The 20,739-nt window shown below is 47.2% G+C and overlaps 1 protein-coding gene across 1 annotated transcript in view; it reads left to right on the top strand.

Annotated features, from left to right (window-relative positions):
- The window catches only part of bcl11bb (BCL11 transcription factor B b), a gene marked incomplete at both ends in the record, with an annotated part of 25,797 nt that extends 16,995 nt beyond the window's left edge, over nt 1-8,802 (top strand). Inside the window, 2 exons of the mRNA XM_080858978.1 lie at nt 6,602-6,978; nt 7,060-8,802. Coding sequence (XP_080715104.1) covers nt 6,602-6,978; nt 7,060-8,802 — 2,120 coding nt within the window. The remainder of the gene's footprint in view (nt 1-6,601; nt 6,979-7,059) is intronic.
- Nucleotides 8,803-20,739: the final 11,937 nt, after the last annotated feature.

The following is a 20,739-nucleotide window of genomic DNA, read 5'->3' as shown; positions in this document are numbered from 1 at the left end:
CTGTGACCTGCATGATGAGTGAGACTGGGGGAGCTGAGGGTTATGGAGGCGTGTCTATTCCCACACAGGTGTGCTGGTGCGTCAGGCTCAGTTTCACGTCCTCGTTTGCAGAGGGACACGTGCCATTTATCATCTCATGTGACTGGAGCAACAAACTGTTTGCGCTCTTATGGTTGTATGGGATGTTTTTTGTTTGTGTGCTTGTGTGTGGTGGTCAGTGTGTGTATGTGTGTGTGTAGAAAATATTTTTTCATATTTGTACATATGGGGCTTGTGAGTTTATGGTATGTCTGGTGTGTATGTGTGTTTGTCTGGTGCATATGTGAGTGTTTGTCTACCTGCTGTATGTGTGTGTGCGTGTAAGTGAGTGTGTGTGTGTGTGTGTAGGTGAGTTTGTGTGTGTGTGTGTATATGCAAGTATGCGTGTGAATGTATGGTGCATACGTGTGTGTGTATGCAAGTGTGTGTGTGAATGTATGGTGCATACATGTGTGTGTTTGTGTTTATGTGTGGATGGTGTTCTGTTTGCATACGGAGCAGAGGGACTGAGCTGTCTCTTTATAGAGTCTGTCTGTCACGTCGCTCATCAGCTCTCCCTCTCCCCCTTGTTCTCCCCTCAGATACAGACAGATTGGAGTGGTTACTGCTGAGGCCTGGTTTGAGTTACACTGGAGCCAGTCACACTGTGCCTCTGTTTGTGTCTGTGTGTGTGTGTATGTGTGGGTGCATCTGTGAGAGAGAGAGTGTGTGTGTGTGTGAGAGAGAATTTGTGTGTATATATTTGCGTGTGTTCTTAAAAGTGTGTGTGTGTGTGTGTGTGCTCTTTGCCCCTTGCTACTGTCGCCCCTTACCGCTATTCTCTGACACATTTTTTCCACTGTCACTCCATCTCAGCACTGATACACTCTCAGGCAATGTTCACTTTTCCGTTATCAGCCACGGCCACCAGATTGTTTCAAATGACATTTTTGTAAAAAAAAAAAAAAACACAGCCTGGCAGACCTAACGATGAGCTATGCATCTCTCCTCACTTAATTATCACGTTTGGCCCTCTTATGCCTTCCCCCTGTTAGAACTGCATGCCCATGCTGTGAGAAAGACCCATTCAGGCTCCGCACAGCTTATCTGGCCCGGCTCACTTTCCATTTGCCCACTTGGCCTGTCTAATAAAGCTGTTGGGATCCATTCAACAGGCCTGTAGTAAAAGCGCAGCTTTGGCAGCGCCTTCATTCACATTTTCTCACACATGTTGCTCTGACTCGCTCGCTCACTCACTCACAGGGGCCATTCACAGAATATGTGGCGTGTTGGTGAGAAATGGCCAGCACCCACTTTTTTTTGTCAGGCCAGTTTTGGTCTGCACAAAACGATGCCAGGTGTTTCGGCGTGTTAGAAGAGTCACTGGGAGAGGAGCAGGACTGTTTGTGTGTGTGTGTGTGTGTGTGTGTGTGTGTGTGTGTTTCTATGGGTGTGGTTGTTGTCTAAATATGAGGCCAGGAACTATTTGTGAGACTGCACACCAACAACACGTCTGGTTGTAGTTTGCACCCCAGGTCCCCCAAGGTCTCTCCCCATCTAAACCCCATCTTTTTTTATTGGGTGAGGGCTTTTCTTCTCCCTCTGCCGGCGACCCAACCAAGGTCCTAGCCTACTGTGACAGTGACAGCAGCGAGTCAGTGCACCCCCCCCCCCCCCCCCCTGCCTCTTCCCCCCTTGCAGCTTGCATCAGGCTGATTTGCATGGGAACCTGGCCACTGATTAGCCGAGATCATCACAAACAAGACATCAGTGATTCGGGGCGAGGCCCCCAGGCCCCCGGGGGGCACCCAGATCACAGGCATGCTAATGAGGCCCCAAGTTAGCGGCACGTAAGGTGGCAGGCAGGCCTGTGACAGGTGCACAGAGAGAGACAGAGAGGAGTTGGGAAGGGGGTAGAGGGAGGTGTGTGTCTGTGTGTGTGTCGTGAAAGGGGGGTGGCTGGTGGCATGGGTGAGGGGGGTGGGGGGACAGAGTAGTCCCCGTGGCTTCGGTTCCCCTCCTGCCTTTGTTCTCTATGTAAATGGCTCAGCCTGGCATTTATTCTTTGGAATGTGCAGCTTGTGCATTGTGGCACCCCTCCACTACACACACACACACACACATGCACGCGCGCACACACACCAGTACACACGCACACAGCGACGAACACAAACAAACACACGTGCTGCTCTGGCAGCTGAGGCCTGTCTTTGGCTGGTCGTGGGCACCTCTGCTCTGATGTCCTCTGTTGCGTCTCTGTTGTCTTACTCAGTGTCTAAGAATCCAGCCTGAATACAACCACCCCTCCACCCACCTCACACCTCCACCCCACTACGGTGTAGCTGAAAGCAGGTGTAACAGTGAGAGTACATGTCCCACCATAGAGCGTGGGAGCCTGCAAAGTCGCCCTGTTATCCCCCCTTCCTCCCGTGCGTTTTTAACACGGGATAATTAAATATCACCATCCGTCTCCGCTGCACCACTTCGCCCATGCTCTTAAAGGCAAATTATTATCGCTTGCGAGAATCACTGAAATCTTAAACGAGAGCTTAACTCAGATCTGGGGAGTACGATTCTGGGGAGGGCGTGGGCTTGTTCAATAAGTAGTGGTGGTGGAGGGTTTCCCTGAAGATTCGCTAATTGGCCGTGCGTTTTTTTGTAATGCTAAAACCCAAGAGGGCGGGGAACTTTAGCGCCGGACCACCTTCATGCTACGCACCATTAATCACACTCCTGTCAGCCTGCCGGTCCCTCCCCCGGCAATTCATTTAACACTACCCCCTCCCCCCACAACCGTCGCTAGCACTAGCTGCTAGCACTACCAATCAGGCTCAAATTCGCTATTTAACCTGTTTTTCCAGCCATATTTATTGAAGTGCGAAAAGGAGGGGTGGTGGAGGTTGGGGGTGCTTAAGGTGGGAAAATGAGGAATAAAATTAGGCCATTAGGCTTCACCAAAGAATACATAGAGGCGGAAAAAAAAAGAAAACGTACTCTGCGCTAACTGCTAGTTGACCTGTGCAGCCCCCGCGGTGAGCGTCTTGAGTGCGGACCGGCGGTAATTACTGCAAATTGAATCACAGAGAGAGCCGGAATGATTCCTTAATGAGTGTCTTTATTGGCCAGACGAGCGCCTCACCGTCACACAGCCCTCGCAGGCCTTAGGGGCTACCGAATGGCATGGTGTGGTGCGGCTGATGCCGAGTTTAGCCAGATTAAATGGAGCGTTTTGTGTTTCCAGAAGGGGTTGATGGGTGATTTCACACTGACACATCACCACACCAATCACCATTGCACATCTTTCTGATAGATTATTAGCGTGCGCTCTCTTATTCAGGATCATTCCTCCCCTCTCCTCCCCTCTCTCCGTCTCTCTATCTCTTTCTTTTGCCCTCACTCTTTCTCCCTTCTTCTTTCCTGCTCCCCCCCCCCCCATACACGTTGGAAAGTTGATGAAATTGGACCTTGGCCATCGTTACCTCTGCCCGTCTATTAGCTGACACGCTTCTGGAGCAGCATATGGCAGTTTTTTTTTTTTGTAAAATGTGATAAGACACAGAATTGCCTGAGGTTAGGCACACACCCATTGCCATTTAACTCGCACGCATGCATGTACACACATACGCACACACACACACACACACACACACACACACAGAGACACAAGCACACACACACGCAGACACACTTACACACGCAGACACACACACTCACTCTCACACACATACAAACACACACACACACACACACAGACACAATGACCCACACACACACAAGCATACACACACAGACATACACACGCGGACACACACACACACACACACACACACAAATGTGCTGGCAAACATCTCTGATGGCACTGCCGTTAAGCAGCTTCTTTAGCCATTCTGGCAATGGCTGCTATAGACATGGCTCATTTAGAGGTATTTGTGTCTCTGGAGGCCAGGGCTGGACACAAATTAAGTGCTCTCTCTCTCTCTGTCTGTCTCTCTCTCTCTCTCTCTCTATCTCTCTATGTAACTCTCTCTCTCTTTTTCAGAACACACTTCTGTGTCGGGCCAAATGTAGTCCCCTAAATAGGAAATAAACAGACTGTGTGTGTTTTGGTATGTCATCCTCCCCCTCCACCCTCACCCCCATTTCCACCGACCCCTCTCTTTATGACTCGGCCCCCCCACATTCACACACTCCCCCTGCTGCCTCATCCTCTTCAGTGTCGCTCGTATTACTCTCTCTCTCTCGCTCGCACTCTTTCGCACGCGCTTTCTTTCTCTTTCTTTTCCCCTGTATGCTGTCCAAGCCCTGTCCTGCTGCCAACCGCTCGTGTGAAGTCTTGGCCAAACCAAACACAGGCAGCCATCCTGTCCTCCTCCACGGCACGCTCTTTCCCTCCCTCCTTCTATATCTCTCTCTCTGGCTCTCCCTCCCCACATTTCTATCCCATACTATTCTCTCTCAGCCCCCCTCCCTTCCTCTCTCTATCTCTTGCTCTCTCTCTTTCTGTGTGCTCCAGAGATGAGGCAGCAGGAGGTCTCGCCACGCCAGATAAACCCCTAGTGTGCCAGCCCCCCCTCCACACACACACACCGCATTCATGAAAATACAAGGCTTCCCGGCCGCACAAAAAAACAAGACAATATCTGCAAAGGAGCTGCTCATTAACGCACAGAAACCTCCCGCCTCCTGTGGCCTCCATGCAGGCACATCAGAGACACACAGACACAGACACACACAAACTCATACACACACACATGCGTGCATTCACATACACAGACACATACACACATTACACACATATGTTACTCATACACATGCTAACACATACATACACATACTCACATACAGTATGTACCCAGACTAACGCACACACAGAGACACACACACAGACAAACACACACACACACACACACACACACACACACGCCTTTTCTTCAGTCTCTGTAGATTTTCTCAGGAGGGGGGATTTGTTCCACTAAAATCCCTTTAAAAAAATCTAAAAAAGGAGTCACCATCTTATGAAGTCCTTCTCTCCCTCTTGTTCTGATCATGAAATGGTGCTAGAGGCACATGCCCTGCCTTATTGACATCAGCAAGTGCGCTGCCAAGCCTACAAATCAAAATAGTGACAGTAGATTGGAACACACACTCACTCACATACCACACATACACACACACGCACGCACGCACGCACGCACACACACACACACACACACACACACACACACACACACACACACACACACACACACACACACACACACACACACACACACACACACACACACACACACATATAGTACGTGGAGGACCAACGTGAAAAACACCAGAGCACCCCTTTAACCTGAAGCAAATTAAACCGCCAAATCTACATTTTATGAGCCACAGATGGCAATACTGCATAGACTGACAGAAGCCTATTTTTGTTTCATGCTTCCACATCAGGATTTCACACAAATGATAACGTTGACCACATATGACATAAGCTGACCCAAGTGGACTATTAAATAATGCGCTTTGGAAATGAGAGAGAGAGGGGGCAGCTGGTGTGTGACAAGATACATAACCAGAAGTTTGTTTCAGTCCTCAACTATACAAAGTATTCTTTCTGTCGTGTCTCTCTTTGTCTCTCTCTCTTTCTTGCAAATCTATATCTGTATCCTAAGGAGTACTGGTGCATTGTATGAATATGTATGTGTTTGTGGTATAAAAGTCTGTATGTGGGTGGTAAGGCGTTTGTTGTGTTTTAAAGAGGTTCATATCTTCGCAGCATCTCATTCTCCTAAAGTAGTCTCTCTTCCCTTTCTCTCTCTCTCTCTCTCTCTCTCTCTCTCCATCTTCTCCTCCTACTACTTACTGTATCTCCATATGGAAATAGGCAATAGTGTGGCGTGCAGGGAACGGAGCTGTATATTAAAGCTCGTCTGACATTAGCATTAGCATAATGTGTTCTTGCCTTGGGGTTGTACCTGCCATCTGCATCAGGCACGAGCCCTCTGGGAGGCTAACCACTCTATAACCTCCCACGTGAGCCTGTTTCTGGGGAAGTCGTGTAGCTACCACCCCCCCCACCCCCCCAACCCCTTCCACCATCACACATAGCCCCTCTTTCCCTCCACTCCAATCTGCTCCTCCATCCTCTCTTCCCCTCTCCCCTCCTACCCTTCCCCCTGCCAGGGCACGAATGAGAACTGTGTGGCGCGTTGATGCCCGCTTACCCTGAGAGAGCACCAGCAAGCTTTCATGTGATTTTCTGGCCCACTACGTCAAAATGGCTGTCTGTCTCTGAGCCGCAGCCGCAGCCGCAGCCTCAGCGGCCGCCGTAAAGGCAATTTGCGCTGCTTGTTTCATTTTTGTTCTTTCTTTCTTTTCTTTTCTTTTTCTTCTTGGGCAATGATCTGTGTTCTTTGTCACTTAGACTCACAAGAGCATTGTTGACTAATGGTCAGGTGTGACACTGACTTTGACATGGTCCTGTGGAATGAAAACCGCTGTGCACTGTCCTAACCACATGTAAAGGGAAGAAAGAGTTGAGTTAATATTTATTCATGGATTGCGTGTGTGTGTGTTCCTCTGTATTTCACAGGTAAAGATGAGCCCTCCAGCTATATCTGCACTACATGCAAGCAGACCTTCACCAGCGCCTGGTTCCTGCTCCAGCATGCCCAGAACACACACGGCATACGCATCTACCTGGACACGCAGCTCACCGGGGGCTCACTGACGGCGCGCATGGGGCTGCAGTCGCCACTGGGCGCCGACTCACTGCCACGCTCGCCGCTGGCCAGCTTCCTGGGCGATGCTGGCAACCCCATCCACCTGCTGCGCATGGCCGCGCCGCTTCTACGCGAACCCCCACCTCCGCTGCCTCCCCCGCCGGGCTACATGGAGACACGGCTGTCAACCCCGCCCTTCATGAGTCCCCCGCCCCCACCGCGCCACCACCCGCATCACCACCCCCACCAACACTCCCACCCCCATCCCCACTCCCACCCCCACCCTCACCCCCACCCCCACCCTCACCCTCACCCTCACCCTCATCCTCACCACCCGCTTGAGCGCCTGGGCCCAGAGGAGATGGGCATGTTGTCGCAGCACCCGAGCGCCTTTGAGCGTGTCATGCGTCTCGCCCCTATGGTCATGGAGCCACCACCCTCCATGGACTTCTCGCGCCGGCTGCGCGAGCTGGCCGGCAACAGCAATGGCAATGGCAACGGGAGTGCCGCGGGCGGAGGGCCCACGCCACCTGTCTCGCCCAACCGCATGCCACCCATGCACCGGCTTCTCAGCCCCACCCTTTTTCAGCCTGGTGCTGGCAAGACACCACCTTCCTTCCTAGGCGGGCCGCCTTCGCAGACCACTATGCTGACCCAGCAGCAGCAGCAGATTCGGGGAGGCGGTGCCTCTTCGCCCCTGGGCCTGAGTAACAAGTCAAAATCGTGCGAGTTCTGTGGCAAGACCTTCAAGTTCCAGAGCAACCTGATTGTGCACCGGCGCAGCCACACTGGGGAGCGTCCCTACAAGTGCCACCTATGCGACCACGCCTGCTCCCAGGCCAGCAAGCTCAAGCGCCACATGAAGACCCACATGCACAAGACGGGCTCCATGAGCAGCTCGCCTGAGCACGGTGGCAAGGACGCGTCCAGCGAGCAGCGCAAGAGCCGGGACAGCATGGCTGGAGGGGACAGTGCTGGACAGGAGAATGAGGAGGAGGAGGAGGAGGAAGAGGAGGAAGAGGAGGAGGAGGAAGAGGAGGAGGAGCCACAGCAGAACGGCGGCCGGCCCGAGTCCAACCTCAGCATGGATTCGGAGTTCAACCGCAACCGGGAGAATGGGCTGCGGACATTGCCTGAAGACAAGGCCGCCATGGCGGCAGAGAGGATGACGCATGGCCCCTACAACAACAACCTCGACAATCAGCTGAGGCTGCCTCTCCATGGGCGGTCTCAACGAGACAGGGCTTCTGAGGAAGATGAGGAAGAGGAGGAGGAGGAAGAAGAGGACCCAGCTGCGAGGGAGAGGAGACGCCCAGAGGAGCAGCACCCTGCCATCAACGGGCGTGACTGCCGCTCGGAAGACTCCCTCCCGGGCATTCTGTTCCGTCGCAAGCCCACGCCCATCTCCAGCCCTGGCTTGTCAGCGTCCAAACGCATCAAGGTGGAGAAGGAACTGGAGCTGCCGCCCATGCCACTCATCTCTTCAGAGAACGTGTACTCGCAGCTGCTGGCCGGCTATGCCGCCTCCCGCCACTTCATCCGCGAGCCCTTCCTGGGCTTTGCCGACTCGCGCCAGTCCCCCTTCGGCACCTCATCCGAGCACTCCTCCTCAGAGACGGGCAGCCTGCGCTTCTCCACGCCGCCTGGGGCCGACATGCTGGATGCTGGCGCCCTGTCAGGCCGCAGTGGCGGCAGTGGCAGCAGCACACCTCACCTGCACATGCGTGGCCCCGGCCCTGGCCGGCCACCCAGCTCCAAGGACCGGCGCAACGACACGTGTGAATTCTGCGGCAAGATTTTCAAAAACTGCAGCAACCTGACGGTGCACCGGAGGAGCCACACGGGCGAGAGGCCGTACAAGTGCGACCTGTGCAGCTACGCCTGCGCCCAGAGCAGCAAGCTCACGCGCCACATGAAGACACACGGCCAGTTCGGCAAGGAGGTGTACCGCTGCGACATATGCCACATGCCCTTCAGCGTCTACAGCACCCTGGAGAAGCACATGAAGAAGTGGCACGGCGAACACTTGATGGCCAGTGATGTCAAACTAGAGGAAGCCGAGAGGGTGTAGTAGTGGGGATTCACCCCCACCCTAGACACACACCCTACACACCATCACAGGCAAACAGCTCCTTCACCAGACTTTGTTACGGGGCTAACCGGATCTTTTTTTGTTTGTTTGTTTTGGTTTTTGTTGTTTCCTGACTTTAGACTTTTGGAATGACGTTTTCTTCTTTGTTTGTTTGGTTGGTTTGGTTCTTGTTTCAGAAAAAAAATGCCAACTGAGAAAAAAAAATAGGAACTGGAAGTGTCCTGTTTTAAAGTCTTCAAAAACAAGAGTGAGAGAAAAAAAGACATAAAGCCCTGTTTGGCGTCTCCCAACAGCAAAGGATTTTAGTTGTGTAGAAATCCATGGAGCCTTTCTACTGTGCAATAATATCCGTATTTATTGGGTTTTTGTAATGAAACAAGGCATGTGCAGGTACATTATTGAGGCGTATTAATACTTTCTCATGGAGATAGTTTTGAAATATGCTGGACTTCTTTGAAAAAAACTAAAACCCAGGCTACAATAGCGAGACATATACTGAGATGTTGGCGTAGGGTCACTTTGCTTTTTAACTCACCAGTTGTATTTGTTTTGGGGGGCCAATGGATTGGTTATGTTCCCAGTAGAATCATTTCCTAGGAAGAGATCAACTTCTAAAAAAAAAAAAATCCCCGTTTTGTTTTTACATACACAAGGATATAAGCTTACTACAATCCCTTTTTATTATTATTTCATCAGGTAAAAGGCACTGAATGTCAGCTTGACAATAAAGAGAAACTAACAAAATGAGAGGATTTTGAAAAAATCCCTCAGCATCGAAGGCAGCTGAAAGGTAGTTAGACTGCCCTGTGATTAGAAATAAAAACAATGACCCCTCTAACCCAATCATTCACACAAACATGAGCATATGCAGTAGATGATGATCTCTGAATATAGCTAGAACCTCTGGAATACCAAGAAGAGCTCATTTGTTTTGTGAAGAAAAAAAATCAGCAAGATCCCCTTTCTTTGGGGGGTGGGGAGGGGGAGGGGGGTGGCTACAGAGAGATTTGGACGAAATTGACGTAGATCCTCTTGATGCAATTTTAAGATTATCAAAATGTTTACGTTGGCATCCTGTCATCCCTCTTATCGTCGTTTGTTTGTTTACTTGATTCACCCTTATCGAGCTTTTTAGCACTGTGGAAGCGAAACACCACCACATTGAACGTGTTACATTCCAAAATCTGTTAGACATTAACACTGATCTCACAGACATCCCTCTGGCTGTCCAGGCTTTTCCCAGCCACCGTCCGCCTGCTCATTCGCTTGCACACAAACTATGTTGTGTTTCGAGACACCAAGCCATGCACTAGCCATCGTGAAACACAGCCTGATTGGTTACACTTCACACTCAAAATGCTACACTGTGCTCCCGTCATGGGAGCACCCCTCACAGCAGTCTAGGGGGAATTGTGTGTGTGTGTGTGTGTGTGTGTGTGTGTGTGTGTGTGTGTGTGTGTGTGTGTGTGTGTGTGTGTGTGTGTGTGTGTGTGTGTGTGTGTGTGTGTGTGTGTGTGTGTGTGTGTGTGTGTGTGTGTGTGTGTGTGTGTGTGCACGTCCTGGCCGTGCTTCATCCACCAAGGACCCCGGGAACAAAAATGATTTTCTCATTAACGCCTCTCTCTCTCCCCTCTTTTCTCTCTCCCTTATCCTCTGCAGGTCTCAATCTCACTCATCTTACTCTCTCTCTCTCTCTCTCTCTCTCTCTCTCTCTCTCTAACACACAAACACACAGATCCCAGTGGCTCTGAGTCTCCCCATCCACCTGCAGCCTTTCACTGCTCATCAAATCAGCTTCATGCATCTGAGAGTGCAGAGCGTGGAGCGAGGGCCTATTCATTCCAAGAGTGCCCGCTCTCGCTCTTCCTATTGGCTTCCCTTATGTTTTACAAGGTCTAATTTTAGACACCCCCCCCCCTACACACACACACACACACACACACACACAAACACACACAAACACACATACATACATTGAATTTACATCTGATCTGAAATTGCACACTAACAGAAATGAAATAGAGGAAATAAAAGGCCAACACAACGCATTCATTTCAGAGATGCAGATGACAAGAGAGCGCATCGGGGAAAAGCATTTGAAAAAATCTGATTTATTTCAATGCAGCAAATAAACTTGGTTTCTGTTCACCATACAACATTAGAGCACATCGAAACAACGACAGGAAACTTAAGCGCTTAAATGTCAATGATTTGTTTGAATTTGAAAAAGATATCTTAGTAGTGTGAAAGGGCTTCGGTCAGATGTTTGTTTTTGATATTCAAGTGCCCAATGCTGCCACGCCTCCACATGGTTATCACCCTCTTCAGTTTGTCACGGAAGGGCCTTAGAGGGAAACGTATGCCTACTACAGCTTAGTCCAGAAATTCAATTGTATCTACTGAGTCCCTCCCTACGTAAGCTCCTTGTTTCAGGTTATTGAATTACATTTTAGAAAAAGGAAATCATTGGTAGCCAATCAAATTATAGAGAGACAATAATTTATAGGATAAATATTTATGAATTTGGTGTGTTTGTGTTTATGATTTTTTTTTTCTTATAGAAGTATGATGCAACATGCTCGATAAATTGATTTTATTTTTTATTTTTAGTCTATTGCCAACAGTGAATGGAAGAAAACTGGATCAAAATAGGAAAAACAGTATGAATGACACTCTCACGTCTTACAATATGTTTACAGTACAGTGTTGAATAACAAGGGTAAGGAACTCCTGTGTATATGTGTTTCAAATGAGAAAGTATTATTTTCTCCAATGTTTTTCTATCACTTTTCTGAATGCCATAGGAGCTTTTTTTGGTTGGTGCAGGGGAGTAAATGTTAATGGATATACATATACGTTTTGTTCACTGTTAAATACGCAATGTATTTGTAATTTTAAAAATTCCAGTGGCATTTTATGAAATTGATGCAAAAAAAATCCTTTATATTTTGCAGTCCATTATGAAATTGTGAGTCTATTCAAATGTTTTTTGTCACTATATCTGTTACAATTTTGGTAAATCTATCCTGAATGGGATGTTCAAAAAATAAAAAATAAAAAACAGTGAAAATGCACGGGATGTGTCAGGTGGTTTTCTGCTAAAACATCATGCAATCATTCATGCAATCACATTTACAGTTATATCTGCTGTATTTCTTCATGTTGATGAATACTTTTTACTAAAAACTAACCCTTGTTCAAGTCTGTTGCTAACTCATTGTGAGACCTAAGCAATGTCTAAGGTGTTGTAGTGCTAATTCATATACTATTCATAACTAATCACTCCCTAGTCTAGTCCATCATCAGACCCTACTTTGTGCGAGATCCTTTGACCATCAGACCTGGCTAATAGGAGACCTTTTTCCCCCCAGCTGCACCTGCTCTTCCTCCTCCACTGTGTGTGCCGTGTCTCCGCTGAACTCTCTTGACCCCTCTTGTGGCATCCTGTCCCCCCTGAAAAACGCCACTTCCCTTTTGTGTTGCAGGTGGGCTTTTTCAAGGAGGAACAATGTCTCTGGTCGAGACCGGGGGGGGGGGGGGGGGGGGGGGGTTATGGGTGGGAGAACAAGGGTGGGGAGACACGCTCAACCAAAGTGCCATCCTCCATTCAATGCTGGCCAATCACCGCCTTTTTCCTCCTCCTGAATGCTGCTTTATGGTTAGAAGGACTCTTAGCCCTAAATGCGAGGGGAGGGAACGGGTAACTTGACACAACTTGGGCTGACAAACAAGCCAGGGCCCCTGCACTTTTAGTTTATCCATGTTTAAATTGCTATCTTATTAGTGTGGCGTGAACAATTAGCATGCTTTGAATGTTTGGCACAATTGCAGGGTTATGGTTAGCATGGACAGAGACATCTGGTACGCATCTTGGTCCTTATTGGGAACCCAGACAGAGCAGGGCTCTGACAGCTGATTAAAAGACAGAAGGGGTTCCCAGCGTCCTCTTCAAGGCACCAGTCTTCCCCTCCTCAAGGTTACACAATATTCAGGCTCTCATTACCAGGCACCGCAAGGATGAGTTACAGGGCAGTTTGGGCCACTTTCTCAAACAAGCTTGTGTCACAGTTCACATGTGACATGCCATTAAAGGTTTCCTTCAAAGTCATGTAATGGTAGGTCCTGCTCTTTTTTGTGTGTGTGTGTGTGTGTGTATGGGTGGGGGATGGGGGGGGGGTATTGGGTGGCAGGGAGGGAAGACTGTCCTTGTATCGGGTGGCCTGGGAAAAGAATGTCCCATCTTCAGCGGTGAGATAGCCACTCATTTTGTCCTGCCAGAAGATTGGGTGTCACACACTCTTGCACACACACACACACACACGCAGGAGGGCCGGGCAAAAATGACAGGTTGGCTTAAACCACGCTCCTCAACGAAACAGGGGGTATCAGTAGTGCTTGCGGTCCAGGCATTTGCTGCTCCGCGGGGGCCACAGCTCTCAGGCTTCTCTGAGATCACAAGAGGGGGCCGTGCCGCCTCCTCACCCAGTCACTCATCTCCGTCTCATCTGACCAGTGCCCAATCAAGCGCCCCCCACCCCTCTTGGCGGTCAGAGAGCCAGAGCCCTACAGGGGCGGAGGAGAGAGGGAGAGAGAACGAGCGCGCCCGGAGAAAATTTGCACCAGCTGCCCCATTCCTGGGAAAGCTGGGAGGGTACTGGGAAGCCATTTCAGAAGGCGGTCAGGAGACGGCAGAGGAGTGCGGTCGCAAGCGTGGTCACTCAACAGCTGCCTCTTCAGAGGAGCAGTGCCTCGGGGGAGCTCTGACCCGCAGCAACAAAGGCGGCCTGTGGCGGCCAAGTGCCCATAAGTAGAACACAGGAAATACACACTTCCTGACCAGAGCGGCCCGACCGACTGGTTTTTTTCACTCTTCACTGTGTGCTATCTGAGACACATGTCATCTTGCATTAGACACTATGTGTTTCAGAGGAGCAACGATGAGCGGTGCTGCCCACGAAAAAAAGCCCTGCATTGTTCAGCTGACCCTCTAACTTAGGACACATTTACATTTCAAAGACATTAAATGGTAGTCTTATTTCAGAACGTCGCTGGGTATTTTGGACCAGTTTTCTGTGTTTAAATGTTGACTTATGCTAATGTTTGCCTCACACACATCTCATAAATCTGTCACCATGTGGGGTTCTTCATTGATAAATGAGTCCACCTTTGATGCCACAGATGCGGCTCCTTCTCCAGCCTAATTCTGCTTTGTCTCCGTAAGTATACCCCTGGCTATATAGATGAAATATGAGTTGGGTCATGCTGATACAGATCTGCAGATACTGGCTGATGCACTGGAATGAAGGCACACGAAGGCATAGCCTTTATATGATGACACCACACCCACCACCTGAATAATTATGCCTGCGCTCACTGAGCTGCCGCCTCTGGGATTCCTTGTGGCAGACCTCCCCGGTACACCAAACACAGGTGAATCAAGGCACCGTGTCAGCTAGCGCCACACCCAGAGTACCTCAGGGGGGTCAGCATAATTGTTGACTTTGGCCCGACGCTCGTTACAGAGAAATATTAAATCTTCTCATTTGATTTGGACTATAATTATGTCGTTAATAAAACAAACAAAAAAAATGGGCAGGGAGGCTGTGAGGCCGTGGCCCGATGGCTGAATCGCGTTCATCGAGTGCAGACTGGCTTAATTACAGGCTTGGTGATCACTCATCTCTCGCGCCGTGTAGCCTCCTGTGTAGTTTTTGTTTTTTAGAGCTGGGCGCATTCCTTCATTTGGTGCTAATCACAAGGCAATTGTGCTGTTTGCAGTGACTGTGGAGGGAAGCTTGACATTAGTCCTTGCAGACAGTGAACGGGAGAAGACAAGAGAGAGAAAAAAGAGAGTGATTGCTCATCCCTCTGGAATTTCAAGGCTAGTTAAATGCAGATCCCTCTTTTGGGTGTTCTTAATGATAAGGTATTCATCGCTACGGTAGCAGGCAGACCTACATGGAGGATGAGTCAAAGGGCGATTGGGCCTCAGTTTTAACCGTTGCCCATGCAGAATGCAATGCTCTTGTTCAGCCATCATCGGAACACTCGTCTCTCCTTTGGATGTCATGACTGATCTGACTGGATCCCATTATGTCAACATCTTTTAAGCTGAATTGGCTGTTATTAGCATGATGCTGATTAACCTGTGATGTCTGTTTGTAGAGGTATCTGTATCCCACCTCAAGATATAGCACCAATTAGTCCTAGTAGATACATACAACAAAATATCAAGTATGCTGAAAAATCCAAGCTTTATACATTCAGTCTCGTCTCCTGCATCTGATGAATTAATTGGCCAGTAATCACACACTGCTATGAAGCTGACAGTTACATCAGTAGCAAGACATAAGAAAAGGACATAAGAAAGTATGTGGTCACTACAATAGAAGACAAACTCCTAATCATTTTCACCTATTACTCTGCTTTAAGATATTCACATCCGCAGTGGATGGTGGGAAAGATAAAAACACATTCACTAAACATGAATTGTGCCTTTCTGTGAATCTTTTGTTTTCATACTGCAGATGCTGACCATCTGGTTAATTGGTTGGTGCAAGACAGGAACCATGCCACAGTATGGAGAAGAATGAGGAGGATCATACTTTTTCTGGATAATGGGCACTTAAAAAACACTAAGAAAACTAAGAAAGCTCCTGATAGCAGCATTCACGTCTGGTAATTAAAATCTATAACAGTGCCTGGACAGTGCCAAGAAAACCACAAGCGATAAGCAACATGGTCAGGGAACACTCCAAAAGGACTTGAGGGTGCTGAGCAGTAGCACAGGGGAGAAGGGTTCTTCGCCGTCTGGATACCGACCCCCTCATGTCTCAAGTGCAGGTTTGGGAAAAAAGGGAGAGACGCCTCTGGGTCTCGGGGTCACCGAAAGAGAGTCTGCTTGGTACGACTGTCTTTGTGTACATACACAGAGGTCTTTTATGATGTTTCCACATATGTTTTGGCAGGTGGCTGGAATTGAAACTGCACCAGCATAATTAACCCTCTTTTGACCAATGGGGATAATTGTTTGTTGTTAGATCAGGTCCCAGTCTACTAAGGGCAAGGGGCTACAGGGACCATAAGAAATACAGAAAGTGCACAAGGATGAAAAAGGCAAGCTGATAGGAAAAGAGAGCCACATCAGAAGATAGTGGAAGAGAATAAGAAAAGGGGAAAATGTGTCAATGTCGTACATTTAATGAAAACAAATGTAAAAACTGAAAATATGGTTCCAGTGTACAACCAAGGTGTAAATCCAGTCCTTTACTGTAACTATTTGCCAGTATGCAATGGCTGAGACTTAGTCACTTGTCTGGCCCAAAAAAAGCTTCCCTTGAGCTAGCGAGAAAATCATAAAGGAGATTAAGTGAGGTTGCTAATTAGAGATCAATGGGGCCTCTTTTTAAAGTGATTTGTGACATGAGTTAATGGCCAGTCTGCTCTCTAATGACATAAAGCAATGTCCAAGTGACAGATGGCTTATTGATTTGCACCGTTGCTGTCTTAAAAAGACAGTAAAACACCATTACACACAAAATGCGTACTTTGGTGGTCCTGACAGACACACACACACACATACACAGACACATCTCTTCTCAGTCTGATGTCAGTTAAAAGAGTGATTAGTCTGTTATCAATGCATATCTGTTACTGTAAAAGCTCAGTGAATTATATCAGCCAATAATTGTTACATAAATATCACTGAGCTTGGTTTTAGAGTAGAGAAAATACATTCAATTAGCATTAGTCTTCTGAATATACACCTTCCATCATGACCAAGTAGATGTTAAGAGCATGGCCAAGAACATTTCTGAGGCATAGCTCAATATTAGCAAATAACTTCAAGGGGCCAAAACAACATCACTGCTATGATTCCTGATTTTAAACATGCTGAGGTGGTCTATGGTTGGTTTATGGCCATAGCTAAGCTTACTAGTTTCTGTGATATATATCACAGAATCAACTATCAATGCTAATCCTGAATGGTTTAATTCTAAGTAATTCAGTCCACTGTTGTTGTTCTATTTACAGCTCAAAACCTTTTAAATATTCTATTGTAACCACTGTAGTCACATCACAATTGTCAGCTCATTAGATTGCTCCATACAAGTATTGTCCCCTAAGGTTGAAGTGATACCGTTATGTTTTCCTGAGGCCATTTTACAATGCAAGGCAAGGGAGCTGAAAAGACATTTCTTCCATTTTTTTTAATTAATTAATTTACCATAGAAACCATAGTTTAAGTCTTAAAAATGCGTCTGGGGTCCAGCAGTGTCCACCACTTGTGTTCAGATAATTTGTACTGCCTACAGCCTTGTTAGGGATGCATCAGGATCCATTAGCATTTACAGTTACACTACAAAATACATGTGGTCAAATGAATCCCAGACCACCTCGGCAAGTGGTTCAAGTGATTAGATCACAACGCTTCTCGGTGGTCATTTAGTATGGTATTGGTGGTATTTAGTGCTGTCCACTTCGTCAACCTTGAAGGATCAACGCATTCCAACGCGTACTATGACGCGTACTATGACTCCACGCGAACTGTGGGAAGCCTCCAGCTAATCTTCATTAGTCTAACTCAGATTTGGTTGGATGGTGAGGTACTGTATCTCCTCAGCACTCTTTAGAGACAGTAATGCATTGCAACTGTTGGCTGCATTGAGATCTGTTTTACCTGTGCACCAGCGGCACAATGGCAGTTGGGGTGGTGTCAAGGTAAGGAAGCATATGGCAATTTCCTTATCTTATGGTCTATGAAGATAAATTGAAAATAGTTGTCGTAATTAATAATTGTATCATTAATCATTGTAGACTTTTCCTACTCTCTGCAATGAGTTGGTACAGCTGTGTTAACCCAATTAACAGTAAAACCTTACAGTGTTTATTGTAGATCTCTTTAGAAAATGCACATTTAACTGAAGTCAAATGTATTGTTTTCCCTGTCACTTTAAGGTCACTACAGGACTTCACCACCGGAGGTTCCTTAATTTGTTGTGTATACTTTTCCTACATGGTGGATAAAGGAGCAGTTTGCTTGAGAAGCAAAGGGTGCCCGTTCACCCAATCAGCTGTTCCCCTTCGACGTTGAACAGCCTGTGCTTCCTGAGTCTCAACCACCGGAGCAGACTGGCTCAGATGATTCTCTCTGGTCACTTTAATTGAACTCTCTCTTTCTCCTAGCAAAGCAAATGTGTTTGAGTCACAGTTGAGGCCTGATGCTGTAGGTGAAGGAAGCCCAACTGAGCCCAATTCTGACATTGTTCCTGACCCAAAAAAATGGGTGGATTGGACTTATCCTAGTGCTGGAATGATTCATCCCAAACAGGCACCAGTCTACAAACCAGGTAAAGTCATTCACCTTGTGTCTACCGAAAAGCATGGCATGAGGAATCTGAGTTCCATGATTCTGGAGACCTGCTGCCTCCCCCTCCTCCTCTCCCAGCCGTCTCTAAAAAGGGTATCCCAGAGACCAGTAGTCGTGTTGGTCAACCCCAGGAAGAATATGATGACCAGGAGGGATATGATTCAGTACAGTAAAAAAGGATTTTGTCGTCAAAAAATAATCCTTCAAACAGCTGTCAATATCAAGAAAACACAACATATTTAATTTGAACTGTCATTAATCACTGCACATTTATTACAAGCCACAAACATCAGAGACGAACCAATTAAAAGTAGTTGCTAACAATTGCATCACTTATTGCATGTCCAGACAGTCTCTCATTCTGAAACAATGCCGGATGTTGGTCTGGGTCTTCAACAGGCTCAGGTGCATCATCAGCGTCATCCACAGAGAGGGGGGATCTAGGTTTGGTAATCTTGAAAAGTTTCTATCTGGATCAGAGTGATCCAGTCCAATGCTGCATTACAAAATGGGCACAAAAGTAAGATGAATCACCTTATCTGGGATAGCAAAACACAGGATTTCCATTAAGCTTTTTAAACTAGGTCTTGGCTTTACTAATTTCCAAACTGGATATTACCATCACATGACTGGTGGTGGTGTTGAGAATACTGCCTAGAGGAAAGCCTAACGGAAATGTTCATTATTGGCTAGTTTTTTTTCCCACCTGATCTTAATTAATCAATAAAGTCTTTGATTGGCTGATGTCTACAGGGTTTCCTCTATATATTCTCCACCACAACTAGGGTCAGTTAAACTGGTATTTCTTTTCTGTTTTGGGACTAAGGTGGTTGGAATCATGGACATTGACTTGATGTTGAGGTAGTCTTAACCTTTTTTCTAAGAAGCACTTTAAATGATTTTTTTTTATCTATTGGCATGGTTGTTAAGGTTTTTGCAGTTGCTAATGCTGATTTTAAAACACTTTTTATGTGTGACTGGCTTTACAAAACTATTTATTCAGCTCCTTTGCTTGTAAATCTCTATTCTGAATCTAAGCTTGTTTACAATTTTCAGGGCTTTTCTTCTGTCTGCCATGATGTGTAGTGTCTATAGCTTTCCAGCTAAAGGTAAACATTGAACTATTCTAGTTTTTTTTTTTTTCTGAAGTGGATAATCCATTGCAATTTGCTTCTGTATTATGTTAACCTGTTGCAATCTGAAAAGTCCTTTTGTAGACTTTCTAATACTTCATTCCATTTTCATACAACATTCCTTCATTTAAGGGTATAATGGCCAACTGCAGCCCAGTCAAGATGTGTCTCGGATGACCCCCACCGCTGGAGTCAAGGGCTCCATGCCTCAAACTAGTTCTGGATATGAAGAATTTGAGGCTGCCCCTGTAGCTATTGAAGCACTTGAAGGCCAGTTTTATTCCCCTGCACCTGTTCAAGGAGTTCCTCAAGCAAGTCCAATGGAACATTTGCCTGGTCCTGGTGAGGCTTATCCATATACACCGTGGGTGTCTGAGCCTAAACAGCCCAGTCCTGAGATTCTAGTTGTAGCAGGTCCACCACCTCCACCTGAGCCCTTCTACAAAGCTGGGAAACTCGTTCAGAAGGTTTATACTTATGAACATGGCAATGAAGAATCTGAGTTCCATGATTCTGGAGACCTGCTGCCTCCCCCTCCTCCTCTCCCAGCCGTCTCTAAAGAGGGTATCCCAGAGACCAGTAGTCGTGTGAGTCCACCCCAGGAGGAATATGATGACCAGTTCTTTCAAATGTTCATCACTGGCCAGCTTCCACCTGGTACAGTAACTCACTTCAGTTCTACCTACGAGCATGGCAACAATGCATGGACCGACATTGGCTTTGAGAGGATTCCTCCTGCCCCTGTCAGGAAGGCACCAGTTGGCTTGAGCAAAGTGCAGAATGTTTCAAAGACCAACACCAAGGTTCCTCAAGGCTTTTCACAGTCCCCTCAGAAACAACAGAAGTTTACTGCAGAGCACCCTTAAAGCGAGCCTGGTGAGGTGACGTCCAGAAATACCAGGTAAGGCACATGATCTTCATGCAGTATCACTTCTGTACAGTTCTTGAAAAAGGTTCTAATGTTTCCCTTTTTTCAATAGGGGCCACCTCATGGATCTCCATATTTTGCTAATTGAATTCAATAAAAAGATGTTAAATTCCAAGTTCAACTTGTGTCTTTCTTTGAGGGAGTGGGTTCAATTGGTTCCCTAAATATCACCAAAACTGGTTGTGTTTTGGCATTGAAGAAACCCAAACCCTTGTATTTTGCTTTTGGACTTTTTCTAAAGAAACTGTTTTATTGGCCATGCCTTTCATCTTTGGGGTGGGGGGTAGTTTAGACTGTGCCATTTCCTTAAAAAATGAATCTGATGCTTCTGTGGATTAGATGGAGCCAAGTTATTTTCTCTAGGAGTTATTTGGGTCTAGCAAATGTAAAATTGCAGTTCTTTCCACAGTTGCGTACCAATTAGTTGGCCATGGATGTATGCTGTTCTGGACCAGAACAATACTTGGTTTATCCTAAACAAAGGG

This window comes from Sprattus sprattus, assembly GCF_963457725.1.
Source record: "Sprattus sprattus genome assembly, chromosome: 2".
Classification (NCBI taxonomy): domain Eukaryota; kingdom Metazoa; phylum Chordata; class Actinopteri; order Clupeiformes; family Clupeidae; genus Sprattus; species Sprattus sprattus.
This window is presented reverse-complemented; position numbering and strand designations above follow the sequence as displayed.